Source organism: Lepidochelys kempii, chromosome 3 (assembly GCF_965140265.1).
Source record: "Lepidochelys kempii isolate rLepKem1 chromosome 3, rLepKem1.hap2, whole genome shotgun sequence".
NCBI lineage: Eukaryota > Metazoa > Chordata > Testudines > Cheloniidae > Lepidochelys > Lepidochelys kempii.
In genome coordinates, this window is record NC_133258.1 from 59,891,145 (window position 1) to 59,919,142 (window position 27,998).

General features: G+C 39.1%; 1 protein-coding gene across 3 annotated transcripts in view; it reads left to right on the top strand.

Moving 5' to 3' along the window:
* Positions 1-27,998, top strand: part of MYO6 (myosin VI) — a 179,684-nt gene that overhangs the window by 112,211 nt on the left and 39,475 nt on the right. For all 3 annotated transcript variants that reach the window (XM_073336482.1, XM_073336483.1, XM_073336484.1), the window contains exons 16-25: positions 5,517-5,644; positions 7,279-7,374; positions 8,345-8,518; positions 14,240-14,278; positions 17,492-17,585; positions 21,282-21,412; positions 21,548-21,625; positions 22,467-22,596; positions 23,213-23,303; positions 25,838-25,988. In XM_073336482.1, coding sequence (XP_073192583.1) covers positions 5,517-5,644; positions 7,279-7,374; positions 8,345-8,518; positions 14,240-14,278; positions 17,492-17,585; positions 21,282-21,412; positions 21,548-21,625; positions 22,467-22,596; positions 23,213-23,303; positions 25,838-25,988 — 1,112 coding nt within the window. The remainder of the gene's footprint in view (positions 1-5,516; positions 5,645-7,278; positions 7,375-8,344; positions 8,519-14,239; positions 14,279-17,491; positions 17,586-21,281; positions 21,413-21,547; positions 21,626-22,466; positions 22,597-23,212; positions 23,304-25,837; positions 25,989-27,998) is intronic.

A 27,998-nucleotide genomic window follows, 5' to 3' on the forward strand; every position in this document is an offset into this window, starting at 1 on the left:
TCTAATTTGATTCTTGCCTGTTTTGTCAGTTTCTTGGCTTAGGTAAATACCTACACTGAAGCGGAGGCAGCCCCCTCCTGTTCACTACTCATGAAGGCTGCCTGAGTTGCATCATGAGGAGGTTAGAGTGAGGCATTGAGTTTGTAATCCCCACTCCCACTTACGGTACCACCACCCTCTCCAGTGCATGCGGAGAGATAGGTGCCTAAGAATAGAAAGCCAGCACACTACGTGCAGCGCCACCTGAACTAGACAAAGTGAGATGCAGATGAGTAGGGTGTCCTAAATCCCACCCCTCCCAATTTTTAGGAGATTTTATCAAGAGTTAGGTGCCTAAGTCTGGGCTGCAGGGAGGCAACGTTTAACTCTGTATTCTTGCCAGCAAGTTGAAAAAGTATGGATTGAATGAATGGACTACAAAATGGATAGAAAGCTGGCTAGATTGTTGGGCTTAACGGGTAGTGATCAACGGCTCAATGTCTAGTTGGCAGCTGGTATCAAGCGGAGTGCCCCAGGGGTTGGTTCTAGGGCTGGTTTTGTTCAACATCTTTATTAATGATCTGGATGGTGGGATGGATTGTACCCTCAGCAAGTTCGCAGATGACACTAAAATGGGGAGAGAGGTAGACATGCTGGAGGGTAGGGATAGGGTCCATAGTGGCCTAGACAAACTGGAGGATTGGGCCAAAAGAAATCTGATGAGGTTCAACAAGGACAAGTGAAGAGTCCTGCACTTAGGATGGAAAAATCCCATGCACGACTACAGGCTGGGGACTAACTGGCTAAGCAGTAGTTCTGCAGAAAAACACCTGGGGATTACAGTGGATGAGAAGCTGGATATGATTCAGCAGTGTGCCCTTGTTGCCAAGAAGGCTAACGGCATACTGGGCTGCATTAGTAGGAGCAGATCGAGGGAAGTGATTATTCCCCTCTATTCGTCACTGGTGAGGCCACATCTGGAGTATTGCGTCCAGTTTTGGGGCCGCCACTACAGAAAGGATGTGGACAAATTGGAGAGAGTCCAGCGGAGGGCAATGAAAATGATCAGGGGGCTGGAGCACATGACTTACGAGGAGAGGCTGAGGGAACTGGGCTTGTTTAGTCTGCAGAAGAGAAGAGTGAGGGGGGATTTGATAGCAGCCTTCAACCACCTGAAGGGGGGTTCCAAAGAGGATGGAGCTCGGCTGTTCTCAGTGGTGGCAGGTGACAGAACAAGGAGCAGTGGTCTCGAGTTTCAGGTCTAGATTGGATATTAGGAAACACTATTTCACTAGAAGGGTGGTGAAGCACTGGAATGAGTTACCTAAGGAGGTGGTGGAATTTCCATCCTTAGAGGTTTTTAAGGCCCAGCTTGACAAATTCCTGGCTGTGATGATTTAGTTGGGGATTGGCCCTGCTTTGAGCAGGAGGTTGGACGAGATGACCTCCTGAGATCGCTTCCAATCCTGATCTTCTATGATTCTGTGAACTCCTCCACTCTGCCTGATGGAGAGAGGATTTGAACAGGGGAGTTTTGCCTCTGAGGAGTTTGTCATAACTACTGTTCTGTGGGAACAGTTCTGTGGGATACTCTGATGTGGCTCTCCCATCACTCTGGTTGAAGCTGTTCCATTTTAGATATATTGAATCACTGGAGCAGAGGGACTGGAGCCTGGGTCTTCCACCATCTAGGTGGGTGTCCTAACCGCCAGGCTATAGAGTCCTCTCTCTCTCTCACCCAATGTCTAAGTATTTTTCTAAATTGGAGCAATTTCATCAGGAGAGGTTGAGGAGACTACATCAGAATATCCTATAGCCAGCATTTTAGAGCAGTCTCTGAAGAGGTTGGAGACCCCCATTCAAATCCTGTCTCCCTATCAAGCAGAGGAAGGAGTTGAACCTGAGTCTCCCATATCGTGGGTGAGTGCTCTAGTCAGTAGGCTAAAAGTTATAAGGGACTGCCACCGCCTCCTCCTCTAGTCAGATTTTGAATGGGTCCCAATCTAGTACGCATGCTCATAGCACACTTTTTGGATCAAGCTCTGAAGGCAAGATAGACTGGAGAACACCTATCTGCACCTAGTTTAAGGATGGTGGTGGGGCTTACGCATAAGAGAGGCATCCAGATACCTAGAGAGAGGCACTGGGTCTATTCAGAGAGTGGGAACTTAGGCACTTCAATACTTTAATACATAAAAAATGTAGGTGTTGAGTGAGTTTTGGTGCTTACAGGGCTAGAGATCAGCCAAGAGGGGTTTTGTGGATTTCAGTGGCACTTAAAAGTGGAACGTAAGCACTTAAAACTTGAGTTTAGGCACCTAAGTCCCTTTGAACATCTGGTCCTAGGTTTCTTAGTCATTTAGCATTAACCAATGAAGTAAATACTAATGGGAATTGTGTGATCTTGGGGGACTTGGGAGATTCCCAGATATAGACTGGAGGACAAGTGCTAGTAATAATAATAATAGGGCTCAGATTTTCCTGGATGTGATAGCTGATGGATTCCTTCACCAAGTAGTTGCTGAACCAACAAGAGGGGATGTCATTTTAGGTTTGGTTTTGGTGAGTAGTGAAGACCTTATAGAAGAAATGGTTGTCGGGGACAACCTTGGTTCGAGCAATCATGAGCTAATTCAGTTCAAACTAAATGGAAGGATAAACAAAAATAGATCTGTGACTAGGGTTTTTTATTTCAAAATGGCTAACTTTAAAAAAATAAGGAAATTAGTTAGGGAAGTGGATTGGACTGAAGAACTTGTGGATCTAAAGGCAGAGGAGACCTGGAATTACTTCAAGTCAAAATTGCAGAAGCTATCAGAAGCCTGCATCCCAAGAAAGGGGAAAAAATTCATAGGCAGGAGTTGTAGACCAAGCTGGATGAGCAAAATCTCAAGAGAGGTGATAGAAAGCCTATAAGGAGCGGAAGATGGAAGGGATCCACAAGGAAAGCTACCTTATTGAGGTCAGAACATGTAGGGATAAAGTGAGAAAGGCCAAAAGCCATGTAGAGTTGGACCTTGCAAGGGAATTAAAACCAATAATAAAAGGTTCTATAGCCATATAATTAAGAAGAAAACAAAGAAAGAAGAAGTGGGATTGCTAGACACTGATGACGGAGTGGAGGTTAAGGATAATCTAGGCACGGCCCAATATCTAAACAAATACTTTGCCTCAATCTTTAATGAGGAGCTTAGGGACGACAAATGGGAATGAGGAATTACCACATCCGAGGTAGAAGTGAAGCTCGAATGGGACTAAATCGGGGGCCCAGATAATCTTCATCCAAGAATATTAAGGGAACGGCACATGAAATTGCAAGCCCATTAGCAAGAATTTTTAATCAATCTGTAAACTCAGGGGTTGTACTGTATGTCTGGAGAATTGTTAACACAGTTCCTATTTTTAAGAAAGGGAAAAAACGTGCTCCGGGTATTTATAGGCCTGTTTGTTTGACATCTGTAGTATGCAAGGTATTGGAAAAATTTTTGAAGGAGAAAGTAATTAAGGACATTGAGGTCAATGGTAGTTGGGACAAAATACAACATGGTTTTACAAAAGGTAGATCATGCCAAACCAACCTGATCTCCTTCTTTGAGAAGGTGACAGATTTTTTGGACAAAGGAAACACAGTGGATCTAATTTACCTTGATTTCAGTAAGGAATTTGATACGGTTCCACGTGGGGAATTATTAGTTAAATTGGAAAATATGGAGATCAATATGAAAATTGAAGGGTGGATAAGGAACTGGTTAAAGGGGAGACTACAACAGGTCATACTGAAAAGTGAATTGTCAGGCTGGAAGGAGGTTACTAGTGTAGTTCCTCAAAGATCGGTTTTGGGATCAATCTTATTTAATCTTTTTGTTACTGACCTTGGCACAAAAAGTGGGAGTGTGCTAATAAAGTTTGCGGGTGACACAAAGCTGGGAGGTATTGCCAATACAGAGAAGGACCGGGATATTGTACAGGAAGATCTGGATGACCTTGTAAACTGGAGTAATAGTAATAGGATGAACTTTAATAGTGAAAAGTGAAAAGTCATGCATTTAAGGATTAATAACAAGAATTTTTGTTGTAAGCTGGGGACTCATCAGTTGGAAGTAACAGAGGAGGAGAAGGACCTCGGAGTATTGGTTGATCACAGGATGGTTGAGTCGCCAATGTGATATGGCTGTGAAAAAAGCTAATGCGGTCTTGGGATGCATCAAGCGAGGTATTCCCAGTAGAGATAAGGAGGTGTTGGTACCGTTATACAAGGCACTGGTGAGACCTCATCTGGAATATTGTGTGCAGTTCCGGTCTCCCGTGTTTAAGAAAGATGAATTCAAACTGGAACAGGTACAGAGAAGGGCTACTAGGATGATCTGAGGAATGGAAAACCTGTCTTATGAAAGGAGACTCAAAGAGCTTGGCTTGTTTAGCCTAACCAAAAGAAGGCTGAGGGGAGATATGATTGCTCTCTGTAAATATATCAGCGGGATAAATACCGGAGAGGGAGAGGAATTATTTAAGCTCAGTACCAATGTGGATGCAAGAACAAATGGATATAAATTGGCCATCAGGAGGTTTAGATTTGAAATTAGATGAAGGTTTTTAACCACTAGAGGAGTGAAGTTCTGGAACAGCCTTCCAAGGCAAGCAGTGGGGCAAAAGACCTATCTGGCTTCAAGACTAAGCTTGATAAGTTTGTACAGGGGATGGTATGATGGGATAGCCTAATTTTGGCAATTAATTGATCTTTGACCGGGGCAGATTGGCAGAGGCCCTGGGGTTTTTTTGCCTTCCTCTGCAGTGTGGGGCAAAGGTCACTTGCTGGAGGATTCTCTGCACCTTGAAGTCTTTAAACCATGATTTGAGGACTTCAGAAGCTCAGACATAGGTTAGGGGTTTATTACAGCAGTGGGTGGGTGAGATTCTGTGGTCTGCATTGTGCAAGAGGTCAGACTAGATGATCATGATGGTCCCTTCTGAGCTTGAATCTATGAAACCTAAGAGCATGGATATATTTATTACTGTTATCTTCAAAAAACAGAATTTACATGTATTAAGTCTGGGGATTTAGATAAACAGTCAAAGCAGCATGGTTTTAAAAAGCAATCATGCCCAATGCTGCTGTGAGCATGCTGAAGTCTTTTCAGCTTTTTTCAGCTTTTGATCATCCTCTCTTGTTGCTATCATAGATTTATGATCCTTCCTCATACTGTTGATTCAGCACAGTGAGAAATCTGTATGAGAGACTTTTAAAAGCAAAATGGTGTATAGGCCTAAAAGACCTAGTACACCAGTGTATTTCTACTCTTCCATCATATCCTAGTTTCATAGCTGGAACTTGACAGTGAACTACAGAATACTGCTTAAATCAATAGCTATATGTGCCAAACTTGTTTGTAGTGATCAGATTTTTCCTTAACCTAAACTAAGATGGTTGTAATAATTATACAGTACCATGTTGGTAATATTTTTGAAGTAACCTTCTTGTTCTGATAAGTAATTATATATAGCGTTTTCACAGACATTGATTTCTGTTTTACAAATAGATCTGATTGAAGCAAAATTAGTAGGTGTGCTGGATATTTTGGATGAAGAAAATCGTCTTCCGCAACCAAGTGACCAGCATTTTACTTCTATGGTGCATCAGAAACACAAGGAGCATTTCAGACTATCTGTAGGTTTACTTACTCTTCATTATTTTATAAAAATAAATTCCCAGAGTGGATGCTAATATAACGTAAGTTAGAAATCACTGTGAATAAAAAACCGAGTGGAAAACTCCAGTGATGTTCATGCAGTCTGGTGGCAGCATGTTGCACTCCCATTTGGAAAATCGGTTTGGGTCTGAAGGATGGTAACAGTAGGCAGCCCTAGACTCTCTCTCAATGGACCCATGGAGCTTTCTTGACCAGAACAATGGCCGAGGCCAAGATCATTCTGGTGCAAAGTCCTCTCTGTCTATTATTGTATATTTTAAAAGATATTTTAAAAACCTGTGAGGAAGGCGTTGAAAGCAGTGTTTAGGTTTTATAGAATGATTTACTGAAAAGTAGAAAAACTTTCATTTTAGAAAGTGTTACATATTCACCTCTCCCTTAAAAAACAAAGTGTCTTTGCTAATGCTGTGAAAACCTTTCTTTATGCAATCCCAGTCATATGACATTCAGACATTTTTACAAACTGTAAACTCAGTTTAGGTTTTATTGAAAGGTTCACTAAAGGTTTAACTTCCATCAAACTTGTGCATAATTTTAACTGTAGTGGATATCACAATCTCCCATGCATGTCTAATAATTTCTAGCTATGAAAAGGAAATAAAAAGGATTTTCATTTTGATGCTTTTAAAAAGGCAGAGTTGATACCATCAAATAACCCTTTTCCCCTTCCCTCTCCAAGATTCCTCCGAGATTTTTAGCTTTGAGTTTTGGCAAATATCTGTTTAGTCCAATTTTCTCAGTTTCCCACATAGTACTTTAAAGATGAAATGGTGGAACCTTTTGGGAAAGGTTTGTTTGTTTTTTAAGCATACGGTTAGAAGACTAACACAATCCCAGACTATGTATTTACACGTATATTTTAAAATACAAAAACACAAGAAATGCCACTTCCATAATAACTAAATACAGGCAAATTTAACAAAAGTATGTTTTCCTCTAAATTAATACTAATTAATATTAATTTCCTTAACTGGATTCCTGTGCTATGAGAAATTCTTGTCAGACTCTTTAGGTTTTAGTAGTCAGCTAGTACTTGCAGCCTTTGGTTCCTAGTTCCGTCTCTTACAGCTGGGTCTTTCACCTTGTATCCAGCTATTCAACACTTAATTCAGAAGTCTACACAGCTAATTTGCAGCTGTTGTAGCTTCCATCCTGTGACACCCCATGCTTGGACAACTCATCAAGGCAAATTTCAATGTCGCTGTCTTACTTTTGGATGAAAATATTTACAAGATAAATTTGAGCCTCTATTCCCTATCATTATGACAATACTGTGCACCAACCAAATATTCTATGCCACCTGTGGGAATTAGTGTTGAACTAGGAAGCAGTTGTGACGATAAAAATTATTAATCTTGGCAGTTGCAGTGGCATTTTACTGTGAGTTGCAGGCGCATTCAAAAAAGCTCAGGATGAAGAAAAAGTTTGAATCCCAGTGAATTGAAATAGTGGAGTTTCTCACAGCTTTAATCTTAACCTGTAGGAAAGGCCATAGCATCTAATATTTCTAGCAGAAAAATATGATTTGAAAATGTACTGTTCTGATTTTGTCCTTAATGATTTTTCTGTGTAACTTGTTTTTTTATTGCAGATTCCCAGGAAGTCTAAATTGACTGTTCACAGAAATATCAGAGATGATGAGGGCTTTATTATCCGACATTTTGCTGGAGCAGTGTGCTATGAGACGGTACCTTGATTTAACAAACTCATGTTAATTATTTCATTTGTACTGCCCTGTTCTCCTTTATATTATTAGTGTTTTCCTATGAAATCTAGGAAATTGAGATCACTTGGCATAATCAGGCAAGTTAAAAATTCTTCCGGTTTAACTTTAAATGTCCCCCACCCCCACTCCCAAAAAAAGACATGGACACTTCAAATTCTTCTTTATGCTGATTAACCCAATACGTCTAACCAATCAATAGAAGTATAAATATAATTGCTTGTTGTTACTGCTAGCTCAGTAGTAAATGTATTCAGAGTTCAGAAATGCCCTGATCATTATTCCATTAAAGCAAAATTCTCCTTGATTCCAAAGCATAACATTAGGTGCAAACTTCTCAGTCTTTGGTTTTAGTCAATTTAGTTGGTAAGACTGACCTTTTAAATGCATCTTCAAGTTAGCGACTAAAATATCCCAATTATTTCTCACTTCATTTGCCAACACTAATATGTACAAGTTAAGGTCTGAATAATAATTCTGCATTTCTACAGCACCTTCTAAGGATCTCAAATTGCATCACAAGCATTAAGAAATCAAGCCTCACAACACGGCTGAGGGGTGAGGTAATGAGAACTGAAAATAGAAACCAGGGGTAAAATTCTGATGCTATTGTAGTCAATGGCAGAACTAGCACTGACTTCAGTACGGACTAGGCTTAGCCAGGATTTCAAATCACATCTCATGACTCCCAGTCCTGTGCTTTAAACATAAGACCAGCTTTTCTCCCTTTACTGTTGTTAGTGTCAGACACAGACAATAAATATTCTACAATTATATATTAAATACCCCCCCCCCCCCCAAATTCTTGGTATTTTAGCATTAGGTATTTTTGGTGGGATATTTTGAACAAAGGATGTCTTTATGTAGGACTAAGTAAAGCTATTAGTACTGTGAAGTTTATATGCAACGCTTTACTGGTTTGTTTCCTTTTCAGACCCAGTTTGTGGAGAAAAACAATGATGCTTTGCACATGTCCCTTGAATCTCTTATATGCGAATCCAAGGATAAGTTTGTCCGGGAACTATTTGAATCTACCACTAATAACAACAAGGATCCCAAACAAAAAGCAGGAAAGCTTAGCTTCATCAGTGTGGGAAACAAATTCAAGGTATTGGAATACTAAAAATGAGTTCTTTCCTTTAGTATGTTGCTTTTAAATTGCTTGAAATGAATGGAACTTTAAGTATGGGAGAATCAGATGATAATGTTTCATGAAAAAAATCCTCTTAAACAGCTGTTCTTCAAATAAAATGTAATAAAACCACATCTTCAAGTTAAATGATGGCCTGTGCTATGCAAACAATGAAGATTGTTTGAAGGCAATCCTTGCTTTTATTTTAAAATGCAGCAGCTTATAATTCTGTTTTTCCCCAAATTCAAATAAAACTTTTGAAGCACAAGTTCCAAGTTCTTGTTCTATATCTGGAACCTATAGTTCTAAGTTTGACAAAAAGTGTTCTTCCATTCTATTTGAAGGTGTAGAGGTAACAGTTTGTCAGTAAGTTGCCACCTCAGCATTTAAAAGGTAACCTTAAAACCTCATTTCAAATGGTGCAAAACAGCAGTAGTGATTGCTTTGACAGATATTTTCAGTATGCTGAGTACTTCCTTTTTCACTACCTGACCATAGTATCTGATGCGTCTCCTAATTTTTTCCTTTCTTCCACTTGGTGTAAAGCTGACCTTCAAGCCTTGTCTTCTCCACATGTTTTCTGCTTCCTTTCCTCATTCAGCAGTTTTATTTTTAGCTGGATTATTTCAGCTCAGGATGACTAGAGAGAACTATAGGGAAGTTGAGAGAGGAAAAGCAGGCACAGCCAGGGGCTGCAGGTAAATTTATTACCTTAATGGACTCATTATTTTATAGCTGCTGCAATTTCAGCATGAGTTCTTCTTTTCAACACATCAGTGTTCATAATGTTTTGTACCTCTGTGGCATTTTGAGTGTATATGTTCTACTTACAGTAATTCATAAGTGTTAATTTCCCAGACATAATAATACCCTTAATGAACAGTTAAAGCACTGGAAATTTCAGTTTCACTTCAAATAGCACTGGGGAATGTATCACTACCAAAGGAGACTTTATTTCTTCTGTGGTTTAAGACTGGAAATTTTTCACTTGTGTATCGAGAAATGTGAATAAATCAGTCTTGAATTTCTCTAATTGTAACAGTTACCTGAGCAACTTGAGAGAGAAGATGAAACCATTTACAGAATTTGTTCATGGGTCTCACTGGATCATTCCTTGCTACTCAATCATGAGCATATATAGATTGTTGCATAAAGCCGTTGTTGTTTCTTGTAAAACTGCATATTGACACTCACAGTTAAATTATTTCCTCCAAAACAATGCTTACATAAAATACATTCCTTAATAAATTTAATGACAGGTTTCAGAGTAGCAGCCATGTTAGTCTGTATTCACAAAAAGAAAAGGAGTACTAGTGGCACCTTAGAGACTACCCAATTTATTTATTTATTCGTGAGCTACAGCTCACTTCATCGGATGCATTCAGTGGAAAATACAGTGAGGAGATTTATATACACACACAGAACATTAAAAAATGGGTGTTATACACACTGTAAGGAGAGTGATCACTTAAGATGAGCTATTACCAGCAGGAGAGCGGGGGTGGGGGAGAAGAAAACCTTTTGTAGTGATAATCAAGGTGGGCCATTTCCAGCAGTTAACAGGAACGTCTGAGGAACAGTGGGGGGTGGGGGAATAAACATGGAGAAATAGTTTTACTTTGATTAAAGATTAAATAAGATTGATCCCAAAACCGATCCCTGAGGAATTACACTAGTAACCTCCTTCCAGCATGTCGGCAGAAGCACTCTATGTAGAAGTCCAGTCTGTTGTTTCGACCTTCAGGAGGAGTCCACCTAGAATCCTTCTTTTTGTAGTGTTGGTAGGAAGGTGTCTGTGGGGTAGTATGTTGTTCAGAGGTGTGTTGGAAATATTCCTTGAGTCGGAGACGTCGAAAATAGGATTCGAGGTCACCACAGAACTTTATCGTGTTCATGGGAGTGGAGGGGCAGAAGGAGAGGCCCCGAGATAGGACAGATTCTTCTGCTGGGCTAAGAGTATAGTTCTATAGATTGACAATATTGCTGGGTGGATTAGGGGAACTGGACTTCTACATAGAGTGCTTCCGCCGATGTGCACAGGCTGAAATTGTGGAAAAGTAGCATCAGTTGCCCCATAACCTCAGCCGTGCAGAACACAATGCCATCCACAGCCTCAGAAAAAACTCTGACATCATAATCAAAAAGGCTGACAAAGGAGGTGCTGTCGTCATCATGAATAGGTCGGAATATGAACAAGAGGCTGCTAGGCAGTTCTCCAACGCCACTTTCTACAAGCCATTACCCTGTGATCCCACTGAGGGTTACCAAAAGAAACTACAGCATTTGCTCAAGAAACTCCCTGAAAAAGCACAAGCACAAATCCGCACAGACACACCCCTGGAACCCCGACCTGGGGTATTCTATCTGCTGCCCAAGATCCATAAACCTGGAAATCCTGGAGACCCATCATCTCAGGCATTGGCACCCTGACAGCAGGATTGTCTGGCTATGTAGACTCCCTCCTCAGGCCCTACACTACCAGCACTCCCAGCTACCTTCGAGACACCACTGACTTCCTGAGGAAACTACAATCCATCGGTGATCTTCCTGAAAACACCATCCTGGCCACTATGGATGTAGAAGCCCTCTACACCAACATTCCACACAAAGATGGACTACAAGCCGTCAGAAACACTATCTCCAATAATGTCATGGCAAGCCTCGTGGCTGAACTTTGTGACTTTGTCCTCACCCATAACTATTTCACATTTGGGGACAATGTATACCTTCAAATCAGCGGCACTGCTATGGGTACCCGCATGGCCCCACAGCATGCCAACGTTTTTATGGCTGACTTAGAACAACGCTTCGTCAGCTCTCGTCCCCTAATACCCCTACTCTACTTGCGCTACATGGATGACATCTTCATCATCTGGACCAATGGAAAAGAAGCCCTTGAGGAATTCCACCATGATTTCAACAATTTCCATCCCACCATCAACCTCAGCCTGGACCAGTCCACACAAGAAATCCACTTCCTGGACACTACGGTGCTAATAAGCGATGGTCACATAAACACCGCCCTGTACCGGAAACGTAGTGACCTCTATTCCTACCTACATGCCTTCAGCTTTCACTCAGACCACACCACACAATCCATGGTCTACAGCCAAGCTCTACGATACAACCGCATTTGCTCCAACCCCTCAGACAGAGACAAACACCTACAAGATCTCTATCAAGCATTCTTACAACTACAATACCCACCTTCTGAAGTGAAGAAACAAATTGACAGAGCCAGAAGAGTACCCAGAAATCACCTACTACAGGACAGGCCCAACCAAGAAAATAACAGAATGCCATTAGCCATCACCTTCAGCCCCCAACTAAAACCTCTCCAACGCATCATCAAGGATCTACTACCTATCTTGAAGGACGACCCATCACTCTCACAAATCTTGGGAGACTGGCCAGTCCTTGCTTATAGACAGCCCCCCAACCTGAAGCAAATACTCACCAGCAACCACACCCCACACAACAGAACCACTAACCCAGGAACCTATCCTTGCAACTAAGCCCGTTGCCAACTGTGTCCACATATCTATTCAGGGGACACCATCATAGGGCCTAATCACATCGGCCATGCTATCAGAGGCTCGTTCACCTGCACATCCACAAATGTGATATATGCCATCATGTGCCAGCAATGCCCCTCTGCCATGTACATTGGTCAAACTGGACCGTCTCTATGTAAAAGAATAAATGGACACAAATCAGACATCAAGAATTATAACATTCATAAACCAGTCGGAGAACACTTCAGTCTCTTTGGTCACTTGATTACAGACCTAAAGGTCGCAATATTACAACAAAAAGGCTTCAAAAACAGACTCCAACGAGAGACTGCTGAATTGGAATTAATTTGCAAACTGGATACAATTAACTTAGGCTTGAATAGAGACTGGGAGTGGATGCATCATTACACAAAGTAAAGCCATTTCCCCATGTTTATTTCCCCCTCACCCCCACCCCGCACTGTTCCTCAGACGTTCCTGTTAACTGCTGGAAATGGCCCACCTTGATTATCACTACAAAAGGTTTTCTTCCCCCCCACCCCCGCTCTCCTGCTGGTAATAGATAATCTTAAGTGATCACTTTCCTTGCAGTGTGTATGATAACACCCATTTTTTCATGTTCTGTGTGTATATAAATCTCCTCACCGTATTTTCCACTGAAAGCATCTGATGAAGTGAGCTGTAGCTCACGAAAGCTTATGCTCAAATAAATTGGTTAGTCTCGAAGGTGCCACTAGTACTCTTTTTTTTTTTAATAAATTTAAGTAAATGTAAATAATTTGTTAAAATTAGATAGGAAAAGTATGTAGCATCAGTGAAAACTGAGTAGCAGGTTAGTTGGGCCGGGCCTACCCAGCCTCTTATGACACTCCTTTATTCATCCCAGCTGTATGTGCTAGAGTCCACCAGCTTCATCTGCAAGAAAAACCAATAGGCCCCTTCTTTCTCTGCAGGAGAGATGCTGGTAGCTTTAGCTGGAGCAGCAGCAATGTATTTGGTAGACCCCTACACAGATCCCTGCACACTAGGCTCCCTGAGAATAATAGACCAGCTAGTCTAAAATAAGAATCTTGAAAACAATCCTGTTTTATGGTACACAGTACAGTAGTAAGGGCAGAACTGTGCCTGACCACTTGGTATCAGAATTTTGTGTAATGTCACATTCCACAATCAGTACTGTAAGCATCAGCAAGTCAAGCATTACACTAGTCTTTGAAAGATCAGGCTACTCTTGTGCCAAAAATTTAACCATGTCTCTTGAGCTGGTTCCCTGCATATGTAAGTCCTAACCAAATGCTAATACATAGAAGTTGTAATGTGCTACTCAGATGCCTGCATCTGTAGTTGAGGCCTAAGGCTCTCATCCTTTGATACACACAGTCAGTTTCAGAATCAGGGCGTTAATTAATTTCTCTGTTTGTTTAAATTCCATCTAGGATAAATATAGGATTCCCCCCCACTCCCAAATAAAATGAAGACTTATCTGTTGATTGTCATATTCAAAGAACAGTTCAGTGTAAAGTAATTCTGAGGATTTTAGCTGGCCAAATATATGACACATTAATCCATTAAAATGTTAAATCCGGATCGTAGGTAGCCTTGAGTAATGGTGAGCACAGCATCTCTTGTAAAGAGAATTTAAAAAAAGAAAAGAAAAGCAGTGTTAAATGTCTTGACGTGCAAACTGTGTTGAGAATGTCCTTATCCATGTAGTGTTTGACATGCTGATGCACATTACTCCTTACTATTTGTAGCTTTTCATAGATTTTAAGTTTGATTTATATTATTCATATCACTGCTGTCCAATCACCTCATTAACTCTACTATGTATACAACATTTTCCTTATTTATTTTCCTACTGGTGTATGTACTTTGAATATCTAATTGCTAATTTTCAGACAATAAAGAGATATACACATGCAATTATTATACCATTCAACACAAGAGTATTCAACATAAGCAGTTTCCTTGGTGTGACTCAAGTCCTCTTGCATGAAGTTGTCTAAGATTTGTTCATGTGTGGTTTATCAAAACTGAATGAGCTACTATTCATGCACACACCTAACAATAACTGATGCATGCAATAGTGTTGTGTCACTCTAATTTATAACCGTCATAGTAAGACAGACACTTTATGGTTCTCTAATATGAAGTATTGAATTGTTTCATTTTTTTTTGACAGACTCAATTAAATTTGCTCCTTGAAAAGCTTCGTAGTACTGTAAGTATAAATATAGATGCAAATTCTGTATTTTCCTTTATCGCTCCGCTCACGTTAACCAAGAGTTTTGGCTTAAATTTAATGTTTTTATAATAATAAATAGTCACTTCAAAAATGTCACCCAGTTGCAAAACAGGATAATTTTAAGTGTATTGCTACCTAGGTGCTGATTATTATTAAATTCATAGACTAAATATTAAAGTTACTGAAAGGAAAGTTGCTTTGTATTGTAGCATGGAAATTCTACCAGTTCAGATAAAGTGCATTAATATTACTTGATAAAACTAAGTCTCCAATTCCTTTCCCGATCATTTCCCTTTCCTCTAGTCTACTTGCTTCTCACTCATGGGTAATCTGCCATCCTGTGTTTGATTTATTTTTGTGACCAGATTTTGATTCACTGTATATCTGTAGTTTAACTCATGAACAGCCAGGGTTTTGAACAAGTTCTAGGAAAACTCTTAACTCTGATAATTTTATTTTTTATTTGTTGTAGAGTGGCACTTTATTTTTCCATCCCCTTTTCACTACACGTTCACATTTTCAAGTGTGAGAAGGGAATCTAGAGAATCTAGGAATGAAGTTTTACATCTCTTTTTCTCGGGGGGGGGCATTTAATCTAATACATTCATGTAATTGAATTGGTAGCAGGAAAAAAACCTCATACCCCCACCTCCATCCCTACTCCCAATATTAAAATTAGTTCACATTAACTTCATTCACTTTCTCTCTAATCCTCTACTGTGATTTGTTTCTGCTTCTCTCATCTACACCCTTTAAAATTCTGCCTAGTGGTAACCCTCCCTCCATAGCCGGTCAGTGCTGCTGGTAGATGGAGGAGTTTGCGTTACGTCTTTACATTTCAGGTCCAGGATTTAGATGAGCATATTTCCCATTTATTGTAAATTCTGTTTTAATTTATTTTTATGCAGATCCTCAGAGAATACTAGGCATGGGTTTCAGTAAAAGATGCTGCTTGTAACTACCAAATTGCTAATATGCTTCAGTGTTAGAAAGGTTTGCTGCATTGAAAATCTTCGAAGAAGCTCTTGAGCCAAATTAATCAATTTTTAAAGAGCTTTAGTTCATTAGTGAAAGACAAACATGACTAACCATGTTTCACAGCCCTTTGCTACTTCCTCAGGGCTTCTGGAGTTGCACAGCCATTTGTCTGATTTTAACTTCCTGGTTGCATCGGCTCCACAACTCATTGCTTGATCCCTCAGTATCTAGTTCAGGCAGTCATCTTTGAGGAATTTGGCTAAAAAGCCACTATACCTTTTCTGTCTTTGATGTGGTTTTACAGAGAAGCAAATGGTCTACTCTTGCAAGCCCTCCATGAATGTGTACTCTGTTTCTTAGATACCTCTTATGTGCAGGATACATCTTCCTAGTATTTTTGTAGGTCTAGAAGTATTCCCTATCAGATCAACCGCCTCCTTGTCATTAAACAGCTCACTTCATGAGAGGATATTACAGCTGACTGTACTCCTGTGCTCTATGATAAGTATGAACTAGCAGCTTCCCGTTCCACACTTAAATCTCTCTCCTATGTTTGTCTTATCCTCTGAGATTTTTTTAAATTTCTCTCTTCCTTTTCCATTCTTTGTGTCTTTCTTCAGTGCTTAGGGCATAGAAATTACAGTTTCTATACATAACGAAGGGAATCCAACCTACATTTCACACATCTTTAATCTGGATAACAAATTCTGCTTTACTTGCTGGAAGATTACCCATTAGTACGGAGAGAGTTTAGCTCAGGAAATAGATTGCAGAGTTAGTGGTGTGTTACCTCACTTTTCACTGAGTCAGAGTTATCATACTTGTGAATTTATATATTTACAATTTCTCTAACATTATGGTCAGAGGAAGTAATCAAACTGAGTTATAGTTGAACTTTAGGGAATCAAGAACTCTATAAATAGAGGTAGAAAAACATTTTAGCCAATGCAACTTCTTTAAAAAAAATTTAGATGTAGTAAATTATCCTGCTTATTTAACTAGGATAGTAATCGTTAAACTTTATGCTTTGATCTAATTTCTTAAAAAACAAGTTAGATCATAGAGAACCATAAAATTCTAGTCCATTTATATCATCTCTGCTTTTTAAGCTCAGAATGGTGTGGGGGCCTCTCCCTATTTCAGTATTACTTTAGCAAATGTCTTCAGACACTTTTTGGTAGGAATACTAAAATTCTTCTTGTTTATATTAGGATAGTAACCAAAAATATGCTTAGCACTTCTCAGACATAACAAAAGATAGTCTGTGCCCCAAAGAGCTGGATCCTAGTCTTCAAACATGTTTTGCCCTGCCCCAGACTCAAAGCTGGCGTGAATGACCAGGTGAAAATTCTTCTTTCCTAGGGAAATCTTAGAACCAATGTAGCTAACTGTTCATCAGCCCTCTTTCAGCAGTTGGAGTTCAAGGGCTTGTCCCGGAGAAGGGGGCATGGCCAGGGTGCTACTTAACTCCAGTGGTCTTAGAGTTACCAGGATTGGGGGCATAAAGATGACATACAGCTACCTTTGCCCAACCCTTTCCTTTCCTCCCCTGACCCCCAGGACCTGTGCTGAGCACAGTTTTACAGCTTGGCTAGACCTGAGATTTGGTCCCAAGAGGAGAGGGGGAGAGAGAGATACAAGGTACAGTCAAAGCAGTCACAGGTCAGGGTAGTCACAGTGAGGGTAGTCACAGGTCATATTAATCCCAATTTTATTCTAACATACAGCATGAATGGGATTTTTTTTTAAATGTCAGGGAAGACACTGATATACTTGGGCTGGTGAGCAAGGAATGAGTGGTTAAAGAAGGAACTGTTTTGAGGGATGAAAAAAATGGAGAGAGAGATGGTTGGATGGAAGCGTAAAGAGATGGTATTAGTTGCTTGTCTTTTTCAAGCAAGATGATTATAGTAGTGGAGATAGAGTACAGCTAGACTGATGCAATAATAATTGGATTCAGTTATTGATGGGAAGAAAAAAATTGTTGAATGAAAAGAAGGTGAGGTTCTATTGACAGTTTGAACTTTGAGATCAATTGCGTCAAGATATGTTGAGTGCAAAATGGATATGAAGAGACTGAGAAGCATAAAAAGTCAGTTTCTCTCTTTAGAAATCTATTACTGTTCCTTTGTTATGTAATTCTTAAATGATCACTTATTTCAGAAGGTTTAAATTTATGTAGATTCTGCTATCTTGCTGTCCTGACAATAGGGGTCAAGCTTTATTCGCTGCATCAAACCTAATTTAAAGATGACAAGTCACAATTTTGAAGGGGGACAGATTCTTTCTCAGCTCCAGTGTTCAGGTAATGTATTCCTCTTTTTTTTAAATTTTGTGTGTTACAGATTCACACAAAGTTGGAATGTCTATCGTTGAAACAATGTTTCCTTGATTGGATAAATATTTCTGTTCTTAATTTAATGGTGTCTAGATACAATTAAATGATTTGTATCTAATTAATATTAGTATTAGTATTAATTAATTTTGATTCTCAGTAATCAGATAATTATTTTTAAGTAAGACAGTGCAGCCATCGTATTTTAGACTTTTTCAGTGTTAAATGAAAAGCTGGCAAGCATTATGCACTCCACAACATTAAAATATACAATACAAATTCAAATTCACAATGCATAGTATAAGACTGCCCATGTAATACTTGCTCAGATAAGAAAGAATCTAGCAACCCCCACATCTGATCACTCTCTTTAATCCTCTACGCTCTTCCTCCCCCAAACACCTGAAAATACAAATAATGAACTTTGTAGTGTGTCCCAAAAGATGGACTGAGCAGGGGACATGAGTTTCAGAGTTGAAGACTCATTACAAGAAACACCTGGTCAGCACTCTTTTCATGTTTAAACTGATGGTGTTCCAATTTGAGCGCATCTGCTGAACTGCAGGGGTGTTGCACAGAACAAGAGGCAGTACCTCAGAAAGCCAGGTCCCAAACCACTGAAGGGATTCATCTGTTAGTACCACCACCCTGTTCTCTGCCTGGAAACAAATAGACAGACAGTATAGATTATGGTGTTGTGTTCTTGGCATGAAATGCTTCTCAATAAGCAAGCAGCCACATTCTGTACCGTCTTCAGTTTTCTGATTGATTTGTAGATGTATCCCCCATTTTGCACTCATTGTAGTGTTTTAAACTTGAAGTGTCAAACGTATGAATGGCATCCATGGAATGATATGCATCTGAAAGGAAAGGTGTGCTTTTCTTGCTAAACATATATGTGGGAAAAAAGCACTCTTGTTAACAACTCATATCTGAACATCCAGAAGCAGAGAAGGATCTAACAAGACCATTCCATTGTGTGTTTGTGTCATAGATTCATAGAGTTTAAGGCCAGATGGGACTGTCAGATAATCTAGTCTGACTTCTTGAATATCAGAGGGCCTTAAATTTCACTCAGCTACCACAGTATAGACCCCAATCATTTGTGTTTGACTAAAGCATATCTTCCAAAAGCCATCTAGTCTTAATTTGAAGATGGCAAGAGATGTGTTTTGGCACAAGATTTCTGCCATTTGCACTTTAACAGTCTTTCATATCACTTCAGCTATTACAGGTAATCTGTAAATAAGAATGACCTGTGCTAGTGAAGTTGCAGAGAAACTTCTTTAGGGGCCACGGTATCTATGGACAAGTACTGAAGTTCATTTGAAGTTCCATTCAATTATCAGCTGAATTTTCTGTTGGCTAAATAGTATTCTCCCTGAGAGCTCTCTGGTTCCATTGCCATCTGAGGGTACACCATCAAAACAGACTCTGCCCTTAAGCAGAAGGTAAATGGTTTGTCTGTAACATGGGAGTAATCTCTACCTCCTTGAGGTCCAATCTCAACCCAAATATCAGCTCTTGAATATGTCCCACACTGTGGGTTATGCCAGAAATCTCTTGGGCACGCCATGATTGTCATCTATGAGCAGAAGAATTGTCATCTAAATGGACACCGAAATCACCCTGTACCATCAGTTTCAGTGACTTCAGCCATGTAGCTTATCAGTTCAGCTGAGACCTCTGCAGTGTACCCAGGCTGATCCATTGAAAGTAGGCCCATCTGAATCCTGCTCCATAACTCAAATGCAGAATGAGTACAAGCAATCCGATCTAGTTTTTTGAATGATGCTGCATGGCCATGAATCTGGAAATACAAGGTCCTTTCAAGTTTTATGGTATTGTTACAGACTTATGCAGCCTTGTTCTTGCACTATTATGCTTGATACGAACAGTTAACTGGGTTACTAGAATGAACTTACTCGCAGAAAATCATGGTGGCACAATATAAATAAGTCAATAACATTAAATTGCATCATTTCCCATAAGTCCTTTATACACTTTTCCGTCCAGGTGTTTGTTTCATTATCCTTTTGTGGGTTCAGTAGTTTGAGCTTAGTTTTTTCAACAGAATGGTTTAGCATCTGGTGTCTTGGCAAGCACACTTATATTTGTCATGCCAAGTTATTTTTAAGTAAAAATTAGCACATCATAAACACACAAATGCTTAACAATGTTGCTTTAATTAGGATTCCATTAACACTGTTATCAGCAGCTAATAGCACTTGGCAATATTTGTGAGACTAAACAAATCAATAGACTAAACTTTTGATTTTTCACCATAAGCTTCTATAAGCACATTTGTGTATACGTATTAATCTGTTTGTTTCAGTAAAATAACAAGTATACATAAACATTAAACTGGGGGGGGGGAGTAAAGTTTAAGCTAGAAAAGAGCTACTTATAATATGATTTTTTTTTTTAAAAAAAAGGTATTAATGGAAGTAAATCAAAAGGCGAATGACAATAGTACAGACTTCACCAAGAACAAATATGCAATGAGGAAAGGTGGCAAAAAGAGTTAGTAAAAACAATCACAAGTAAAATTAAAAATGAGATACTCAACATCTGTTGCTGGGAATTTGTCAAAATTAGCATAGAGACATGGCTGGTTGTATGTTACTTAGCTGCAGGATATAATGAGATTTGGAATTGGGGGCAGTGGGTCAAGGATGGCTCTTGCTTCCAAAATATAACCCAATTTTCCTAGTTTATTCATTCTGCAAATTGGTATAATATGTTAATATTTAACTGCCATGGAGATTGTGTTGTTTGTTAAGATTTTTGAGATCGTTGCATGAAAGAGATTGTAGAAGGCCTGGCATGAATTTCCTGTATCTGTGCTGTGACACTCTTACCATGCAACTTTGGAGCCGTTTTGATGCATCAAGACATTGATATCTTTGCAGTTCTCCCACTAATTTTGAGATCTGGGGTGATTTTGAAACTCTTTTGAACTCCGGCTCATGGCATGAATTTAGCCTTGACTTATGTACTCTGGCATTGCAATGTCTGTTTTAATTACTGGTTGAAGAATCTCCAGCCTTTTACTGATTTGGGTAGCAATAAATTGTACCTCTGGAGGTGATGGCAGTATTTATGGATATCTATAATAGACTCATTCCACACTGCCACTTTTGCTGTATCAAAGATATACAAAACGCATCTCACCAGCTAAGGCACACCCCAGCATTACATGTAAACAGGGTGCTAATGCCAGTCATCTGCCCTTTGTACCCTGCACTGCCTCTCATGCTGACATCATTGGTGTGCCATCGTACACATTAATAGTCTTTGTCCGTTCAGAAATTATTGGGACCCTGCTTTAGGGAAGGAACAGCAAAATAGTGGATCTGCCAAAAAAGATTTAACAGAGTAACCCACTGAAGTCGATTAGTTGCCACCTATCTGGCAAGGACGCAGAATATTATCATAGACTGTCTCAGACGTTCAGGAATAAATTCTTATAAATGGCCATTTGACCAGGAAATGGTGAGTGCTGGGGCCAGTCCATGCAGAACTATGTACTACATTGGGGACTTAGGCCAAGCATTTGAGCACATCCAAATGGCGTAAGCCATTAATTGTTCATTATTATGAAACGACTGCTTTATTTACATTTTAATGACATATATATTTTTGTGTGTATTTCTGTGAATATAGGTATGGTGTCTGTTTTGGACTTGATGCAAGGTGGCTTCCCATCACGAGCATCATTTCATGAGCTATACAATATGTACAAAAAGTATATGCCTGCAAAACTAGCTCGACTGGACCCTAGACTTTTCTGCAAGGTAACAATCACCTGAGTGCCAAATTAATTGTCCATATTTTTTCTCTTCATCTCGGATAGAAAATATTTATTTTGGTTTATTTTGCGCCTTTTTTGTGAAATATGAATCAAACTGATATTTTTTTTCTTGTTATAGGCACTATTTAAAGCCTTGGGTTTAAATGAAAATGACTACAAATTTGGATTAACAAAAGTGTTTTTTAGACCTGGCAAGGTAAATAGTATCTCTTTTCAATTGCAGTTTTTGAACATAGAGTATTGAAGGTTGTGTAAACTTCCCGAAAAGTATTGCTTTAGAGTGAAAATATATTGCATGCTTAAAATAAAAAAAGTTATAGCAGAGAAACAAAGGCTTCCCATTAAAACATATCCATATTCAAATCGTCTTTCTCTGAATATGAGCATTGCTGTTGCTGGGGCAAAGGAAGGAGAAGCAGTAAAAGCTTTTATGTCTAGGACTGAGACATCAGTACAGAGATGTAATTGTCTTACTCATTAACGTAATTATCCAAAAGCTGAAGATTTTCAAAAATGGATGCCCTTAAGTTATGCTGATATGTCAAGGTTTTCAAAAATGGCTTTGGGGGCTTCTGTCTTTGGGGGGTACTCAACTTAACATACCTTAAGGGGCATGATTTACAGAGTGGATGCTAAGTAAGTGGGGTACCCAAAATTACTAGTCTTTTGAAAATCCAGACACATATTTAGGTGCCAAAATAAAGATTTATGGCTAGGATTTTCCATGCCATAAATCTTTATTTTGGCACCTAAATATGTGTCTGGATTTTCAAAAGCACTGAGCACTCAGCAACTGTCAGAAAATGCCTGGCTTGGAAGTAGTCATTTCTGTTATCAACAGAACCTATTAAAATGTAAAAGCAAAGTTACCTTTTCACGGGTTTGAATTAATTGGAAGTTGAACTGAGGTTTCCATGGTTACAAGGTTCTGTTTACTGTACTGATCTTTTACCTTTGTCCTCAATGCTCTGTTAGGTTATAATGTTGACTGTCTATTTTCTATTATTTTTGTTAAGTAAAACTGGTTATGTATTTAGTTTGCAGAGTTTGATCAGATAATGAAGTCTGATCCAGATCATCTAGCAGAGCTGGTTAAACGAGTCAATCACTGGCTTATCTGCAGTCGTTGGAAAAAAGTTCAGTGGTGTTCTCTCTCGGTGATTAAATGTATGTAATTTAATATTGCTTTTTAGTAAATCAAAATATGCTAACAGAGAATAGCACAGCAACTGGATCATTGCTTCGTAATTTGAACAGTATTAATTAAGGCCCCCAGCCTGCAAATACCTACTTGCTTAACTTCAGGCACGTGGATAATCCCTTTGGAGTCATTGGGACTTCTCAGTGCTTCATGTTATTTACACATGCAAATGAATGAAAAAATTGGGACCTAAGTATCACCCATGAATCTATTCCAGGATATTTAGAATCTAGAAATTTACACAACTTAATGACCCTACTTTTTTGGAATAATAGGGCAGAAGGCCTGCTACCTTAAAACAATTACATCTAAGGAAATAGTCATTTGTTTGGTGGGCTTTGTGTCTTAGAGCAAATAAGTCTTTACCTAATTCACAGATCAGCTAAATCTGAAATAGCATCTAGTCATAGATGAGAGTTGAAGACTTGTCATATATTTATCATCCTGGGACATCACTTTTAAAAAATAAATACCCTTGTGGACTTATCAAACATGTATTTGTAGGGACTGTAGGCATTCCCTTGAACTATTTAGAATTATAAAACCATTCGGACTCATTGAACTTATTTTGTGTGCTTGCAGTGAAAAACAAAATAAAATACCGAGCTAGTGCCTGCATTAAAATACAAAAGACTATTCGTATGTGGCTTTGCAAGAGAAAGCACAAACCACGGTAAGAAGGGAGGGGTTTTATAAGGTTCAAAAACTATTTTTCTAAATGTAGATATTTTTATGCCTAACTGAATAGTCTTAAGGTGGGGGTGTCAAACAATAACTTATACTAGCAACATTTTTAGAGTGTGGATTTAGCTTTAGCTTTTGCATTCATGCTTATCCATATTGAATGGATGAGTAACACTTATTAGAAAATTAATAGAAATATTATGCAGTATTCTGACTGATCCATTTATAGACCTTTTCTCTCTCAAATAAGGACCAGTAATATAGAATCATAGGACTGGAAGGGACCTCAAGAAGTCATGTAGTCCAGTCCCCTGCAATCATGGCAGGACTAAGTATTATCTATTCTAGACCATCCCTGACAGGTGTTTGTCTAACCTGCTCTTAAAAATTTCCAGCGATGGAGATTCCACACCACAACTTCCCTAGGCAATTTATTCCAGTGCTTAACCATGCTGACAGTTAGGAAGTTTTTCCTAATGTCCAACTTAAACCTCCTTTGCTGAAATTTAAGGCCCTTGCTTCTTGTCCTATCATCAGAGGTTAAGAAGAATAATTTTTCTCCCTCCTCCTTGTAACAACCTTTTATGTACTTGAAAACTGTTATGTCCCCTCTGTCTTCTCTTTTCCAAATTAAACAAATCCAATTTTTTCAATTTTCCTTCATAGGTCACCTTTTCTAGATCTTTAATTATTTTTGTTGCTCTTTTCTGGACTTTCTCCAGTTTGTCCACATTTTTCCTGAAATGTGGCGCCCAGAACTGGACACGATACTCCAGTTGAGGCCAAATAAGCGCAGAGTAGAATGGAAGAATTAGTTCTTGTGTCTTGCTTGCAACATTCCTGTTAGTACATCCCAGCATGATGTTTGCTTTTTTTGCAACAGTGTTACACTGTTGACTCATATTTAGCTTGTGATCCACTATGACCCTCAGATCCTTTTCTGCGGTACTCCTTCCTAGGCAGTCATTTCCCATTTTGTATGTGTGTAACTGATTGTTCCTTCCTAAATGGAGTACTTTGCATTTGTCCATATTGAATTTCATCCTGTTTACTTCAGACATTTCTCCAGTTTGTCCAGATCATTTTGAATTTTAATCCTATCCTCCAAAGCGCTTGCAACCCCTCCCGGCTTGGTATCGTCCACAGACTTTAGAAGTGTACTCTCTATGACATTGTCTAAATCATTGATGAAGGTATTGAACAGAACCAGACCCAGAACTGATCCCTGTGGGACCGCACTCGTTATGCCCTTCCAGCATGACTGTGAACCACTTATAACTACTCTCAACAAGCTACCATGTTAGCAGGGAGCACTTACCTATTCTTATTGAAGAAATGAAGGCTAGTATGGAGGACTTATTACCTAAGGAATGCAACTAAAAAACCCCACCTCCATTTTGAATATTTCTGTCTACAGTTACAGGTATCACTTAAGACTACTATAGCTGAAACGGACATGGTGAAACATTGTTGTCTTTGTTTTCAGTCTGTGTACATTCTGCATTTGATTTCATCTATTTTAAAGTTTTCTCTGGACAGTAATTTTCCTCTTTTATTTGAGTCTTTCACACAATAACAGGAAAGAGAGAAAATCTTTAAAAAAAAAAAAAAAAAAAAGAAAATGTGATTGTAAAACCACAAAAAAGCACAGTTGTACCCCAAATTGCTTCAATTTTTTTTTAATTTGACTAAATTTCATGCTATTGGTTGTGTTTCTTTTGCTCAATTCAGTCTTTTTAAAGGTGTTATGCTGAAGCCCTTGTACTGCACGGGTGCTGAATTCCTCCTCCAGTTCTTATTAATATGCCTTGACTATGTTGTAGGGATCATCTGTTGGGTAGTTGAGTTTCTGTATGATTCAGGTTCCAGTACTGCTTCAGGTTAAGTAAATGACAAAACTCAATCTTTAACCACTCAGATTTCTCCAATAGTGGTGCCTCTAATAATTTGTTTTTGAGATGTGAACATAGATCCACTAGAGATCACAAATGCATTTCACATTCTGTAGGTCACTTTCTGACCACAGACTTTGGTCACTGCTAATTGGGTTCACTGTATTAATAGAGAAGGCTTGATGTGCCAGTACTTGTCCTCTGTGCCACGCAATCCCATATGTGTTTGATTTGCAGAGTTACAGGGCTTATCTACATGGTGTGGCAATGTACACAATGGGGGTGTGATTTCTAAAGCACGCTAGCGTGTTGCACATTAGTTGGTGGGTGTGGACCCTGCTGGTGGCCACTAGTGGGATTTAACTTAGAGCTATTTCAAAAAGTACCACGTTAAAGCACATCAGCAGGGTCTACATGCATCACATTAGTATGCTTTAGAAATCCCATCCCTGTAGTGCATGTGACCCCCATTTCAACCTGTATAGACATGCCCATAGTTTAAACAGCAAATTTTAAAAGGGAAAATAAGATTATAAATTAATGTGACTATTTACTGATACTTAAAAATATTAATCACCTACTTCACAAAAACATCTTAAAATATAGTGCTCTTTTTTTTTTGTATTCACAGCATTGATGGCCTTGTAAAAGTGCGTACACTGAAAAAGAGACTTGATAAATTTAATGAAGTTGTAAGTGCTCTGAAAGAGGGAAAACCAGAGATGAGCAAGCAGATCCGGGATCTGGAATTATCTATTGATGCTTTGATGGCCAAGATTAAGGTATAACGTAACAATAGAACTTTTGAGATGGTTTTTAACTTCGTCTGATATAGAAGAACAAAGGCTTTATAGTTAGCATTTAATCCAGAGTTTTTAATATAAGTGCCTTAAATTAGGTTCCTAAATTCATGTTTAGGCATCTAAATAAAGAGGCTTGATTTTAAGAGATGTTGAGCACTACCAAATCCCCTTAAATTTAGTTGAGCGCTCAGCATGACTAAAAGTAAGGCTGCTTATTTGGCACCTAAATCGATATTTAGGCACCCTAACGCTAAGCATCCAAGTTTGAAAATTTGATTTTAATGCATATTGTGGTGGATGTGGCCACCCTTTTGATATTGTCAGATAAACATATTAAATAAGCTTCCTCTAGTGGCTGCAAAATATGGTGCTTAGAATAATGTAGAGTAGCAATGTTTTAAATTAATTGGGGTTTTGGTGTTACCTTAATTGCTTAGTAGAACATGGTGCTTAAGAGGTTTTGCATAACTATCAAGTGACAGAAGATTACCATAAGGCCAACAATGTTATCTAAAAAAACTAAATGTTTTCTTTTTGCTTCTCAGTGAGCTCATGTGTTGGTTTTGAAAATGCTTCCTGAAGAGGTTTATGTGTGATATCTGACTGAAAACTTCTGGGAATAGCAGGTTTAGCTGAGAAGAATGAAAAGACTGAGCGCTAGGAATAACTTAAGGAGACTGTCTTTAATGTTTGGTTCTACTGAAGCACTGCAAAAACTCTGATTTTAGTCTTATATGGCGGTCCCATATAAGGGGGTTGTTAATAGAAAGTCAAAGCAAAATGTAAAGATTATCTCCCAGTGGGATTCAGGGCTGATTTAAATGCAGAGGTATGTGTGCATGCAAGGGCAAGGGTTGGGGAATGGGGTCGAGTCATAGGTGCTGAAACTGGGGGTGTTGCCATTTGGTTCAATGGCTCTCAGCATCCCCACTATACAAATTGTTCCAGCACCTCTGGGTCCAGTCAGTGCTGCACATGAGAGGGGCCAGAATGCATGTACCAGAATTGCTGTCAGACGCTGTTCTGGTTTCAGAGTAACAGCCGTGTTAGTCTGTATTCGCAAAAAGAAAAGGAGTACTTGTGGCACCTTAGAGACTAACCAATTTATTTGAGCATGAGCTTTCGTGAGCTACAGCTCACTTCATCGGATGCATACCATTGTAGTTCTGGCTCCCAAAATAAATGCTGGAATGGTGTGTCAGCACGTTCTGGCCAGTCTCGAGCTCTGGGCCCAGGACCACTGCCTCTTGGCACTGTTTCTGCTGGGGGGGAGAAGACATTTATTACTGACCCTCCAAGTAAGAGGCAGAACCTTTATGGTATGTCTAGGACCCAGACTGTTTGAATTCATCCCTGAAGATATGTTTGAGTTCTTCACTATACTATAATAGGGTATTAAAGAAAGGTCTCAGATACCAATGAAGAATAACTCTATGGCCACAGACGAATTCACTTTGTTTTTCAGGAGCACTTACACTTGTACCATGAGTGAGACATATTCATGTTTCTCTGTCCCTCTGCTCTTCCTGTGTACTGTATTCTTGTGATCCAGCAGATGAAATATGCAGAATTTTTCATATTAATTTACTTCCAATAAAATGGCTCTTGGCATTTTAATCCCCCCCTCCCCCCCATCACAAAAGCAGACCAGGCAGCTAGAATGAAGGAATATTGAGACTGATGCACACTGAAAGAAACCCAACATATTAGACTTCATTGTGAATGGTTCTCCTGTCTAGGAAGATGACATTTTAGCAATGGTCCCATTGCAGTGGGATAGTATTTTTTTTTTTTTTTTTACATTTGAAATCCCAGTTAAAAAGACACAGAAGGTTTTACCACAGAGCAGGTCAAATTTTGACCTTAGTCAACCTTTACAGCGCCCGTTTAAAAAAAATAATAGTCATGTGAAAAAGATGAATCATCTACTATGCACGGAACACAAGACTTCTGCGGAGAAAAGTTTCATGATTGTTTGTTTGCATTAAT